This window comes from Physeter macrocephalus, chromosome 1, assembly GCF_002837175.3.
Source record: "Physeter macrocephalus isolate SW-GA chromosome 1, ASM283717v5, whole genome shotgun sequence".
Lineage (NCBI taxonomy): Eukaryota > Metazoa > Chordata > Mammalia > Artiodactyla > Physeteridae > Physeter > Physeter macrocephalus.
The window spans coordinates 94,629,211-94,632,090 of NC_041214.2; the positions used below are offsets into that span (position 1 = coordinate 94,629,211).

General features: G+C 36.2%; 1 protein-coding gene across 9 annotated transcripts in view; it reads right to left on the reverse strand.

The window, feature by feature from the left end:
- The window catches only part of CFAP91 (cilia and flagella associated protein 91), a 153,659-nt gene that overhangs the window by 124,907 nt on the left and 25,872 nt on the right, over nt 1-2,880 (reverse strand). For 8 of the 9 annotated variants that reach the window (XR_008617499.1, XM_024120311.3, XM_024120310.3 and 5 more), the window contains 2 exons: nt 1,622-1,705; nt 467-523 (listed from right to left, as the gene is read on the reverse strand). Coding sequence is in view for 8 of the 9 variants with exons in the window: in XM_024120311.3 (XP_023976079.1) it covers nt 467-523; nt 1,622-1,705 (141 nt within the window). In the remaining variant the exon portion in view is untranslated. The remainder of the gene's footprint in view (nt 1-466; nt 524-1,621; nt 1,706-2,880) is intronic. The other variant, XM_024120316.3, reaches the window with a different exon arrangement.

Consider the following 2,880-nt stretch of genomic DNA (forward strand, 5'->3'; position numbering starts at 1 on the left):
GAGGGAGATGCAAGAGGGAAGAGATATGGGAACATATGTATATGTATAACTGATTCACTTTGTTGTAAAGCAGAAACTAACACACCATTGTAAAACAGTTATACTCCAATAAAGATGTTTAAAAAAAAAAAGAATATCTTGGATTTTTTTCTCCTATAGAAATTTTAAGTTATACTGACCTGGGAAAGTGTATAGCAAATATTAGATGAGCATATGTATGTATCTATTCAAAACAAAAGTTATAAGCAAAAAACAACTACCCTCAATATGTCTGATGCTCTTGGTTATTTTCTATTCTGTTTTGTTTTTTAAAATGCTGCTCATGACCCACTAGAAGACCTTCTAATGGTTAGTAATCCAAAGTTTAAAACATTGATTTAGACAACTATCCTCTGGAAACAAATATGGAAACAAGGAATAAATAAAATAAACTGGAAAAAAATGTTTTAAAATAATGGTTACTTACCTGGTTGATGCAAAAACAACATTGAATGGCATCTGTTGATAAAATGGAAGGAAAGGCCTGGGGGAGAAAGGAAAACACAAATGTGTGGGACTTTTGCATTGCGTGCTCTCTGAGCTTTCTTCCATTGTTAATATTTGTCCCTTGAAATCAGTGAGTTTGAATACTTCATATATCAGTAATTCTCAAACTTTGGCATACACAAAAATCACTGGGGAGTGGGAAGATTCTTGTTTAAAATTCAGATTCCCAGGTCTAGACCAGGAGATTCAGTAGATATGAGGTAGAGCCAGTGAATCTGCATTTTTCATAAACATCCCAGTGTGTTCTCTGAAGATGGGAAACAAGCCATACTCTGAGAAACAGTGCCCTATACTTGGGCTTCAGCTGGTCATTAGTCCCCAGCAACTTCTCAAGTTTCCTGAGATATTCTGAAATTCCCAATGATTTACTTTAAAAAATTTCCCAAAAGTCTAGGAATTGAGTGTAGTATGTTAAGAATTTAACATTTATCTGAAAAAAATCAGCATAATGTGGACTATAAGTTTACTTTTCCCAAATGAGCTTATGTAGATATAACTACAAGACTATTTTGCTAACTCAGATAGAACCTATAGGGAAATCCTCATCTTATTTTAATCTGATCTGAGTGTATGATTATCACAAGAGTATTACTCACAAATGAAACAAAGTGAATCTTTTGACCATGTTAGTTTTGGCAACATTCACACAAAGAGAGCAAATTTCACCTATTTGCCCTCTTTTAAAACTTTCCCCTGCACTATGGCTGTCATGGTGTCTCTGCTCTACCACACTTCATTTGATAACTTCATTTTGTTCTCAAATACACATTCTTATCTGCAATTAGTACCTCTAATGTCAGGCAGACTTAGTTGGAACCCCAACTCTACCACTTGCTAATTTATGTGACCTTGAGCAATTTACTTCTCCTCTCTTGGTCTCAGCTTCCTTACGGGTAAAATGGGGATAATATATCTTATCCTATATTTCTGTTCTGAAAATTGATATTGTATATGTAAAGCACTTATAAAGTGATACCTGGCACACTGCATGCACTTAAAAATGAGAGCTGCTATCATTATTACAAAGTGGTCTCTAATAATACTGGGGCTCATATTCACAGTAATTATTTTCTACCTTTCAAAATATTTATAGCGATTCTTTCCAGTAACATCAGGATCTTCATAAACTTCTTTAGGCATCTGAAAAGAAGTGTCAGTTCTAAAACGAAGCAGGAAAACATTATTCAAGTCTAACATATAATTTCCAATTCATATTTATATGTCTATAAAGTAGGGGATACACAGGGTAGCTCAGACTGAGAGCAAAGTCTTCTATAACATGCATCTTACTGTCCTACATCTCAGACTAGAATACTTTCCCTGAGCCAGGAAACCAGGAGCCAACAAGTGGAACTGAAAGCTAATAAATGAGTAGACTTATGAAATCTCACATACGAAACTACCCACTTTTAGTTAATAGCACATGAGAATTACAAAATTTTAAAAACTGAAGTTTTATGTCTAGGCTGTAAGGTAGCATTTTAAAAGAAATTTACTAAGTATGAACTTGTAAATATTCCTTAAAAGAATAAGCAATTCAAGAGATCTGTCTCTGAAGATGCCTTGGCTGCAAGTCTCCAAAAAGTGTATTTGGATACTAGCAGAAAAGTACACTTGCAATTTCTAAGATGAATCAAAGAAACAACAAACGCATTCACTTCTACCTTTGGTGGTAAGTTATCACTTAATATACATATGCACTCCAACCTTTGGAGAACATCTACTAACCAATAAACCTATAACCATTGCTCCTGAATCAGGCTTGTTTTGGTCAAAGGGCTTAAGAAAGAGAATTTGAGCTCAATTGGTCTAGGTATAACATCACAATTGTACATTTTTTTTTAAGATTTTTTTTTTTGATGTGGACCATTTTTAAAGTCTTTATTGAATTTGTTACAATATTGCTTCTGTTTTATGTTTTGGTTTTTTAGCCACGAAGCATGTGGGATCTTAGTTCCCTGACCAGGGATGGAACCTGCACCCCCTGCATTGGAAGGCAAAGTCTTAACCACTGGACCACCAGGCAAGTCCCTGTACATTTTAAAATAATACAGAATGAATAAATAAAATTTTTAAGAAGAAAAATGCATTCATTAAAAACATGAGTAGGGCTTCCCTGGTGGCGCAGTGGTTGAGAGTCTGCCTGCCAATGCAGGGGACACGGGTTCGAGCCCTGGTCTGGGAAGATCCCACATGCCGCGGAGCAACTGGGCCTGAGAGCCACAATTACTGAGCCTGTGCTTCTGGAGCCTGTGGTCCGCAACAAGAGAAGCCGTGATAGTGAGAGGCCCGCACACCACGATGAAGAGTGGCTCCCACTTGCCACAACTAGAG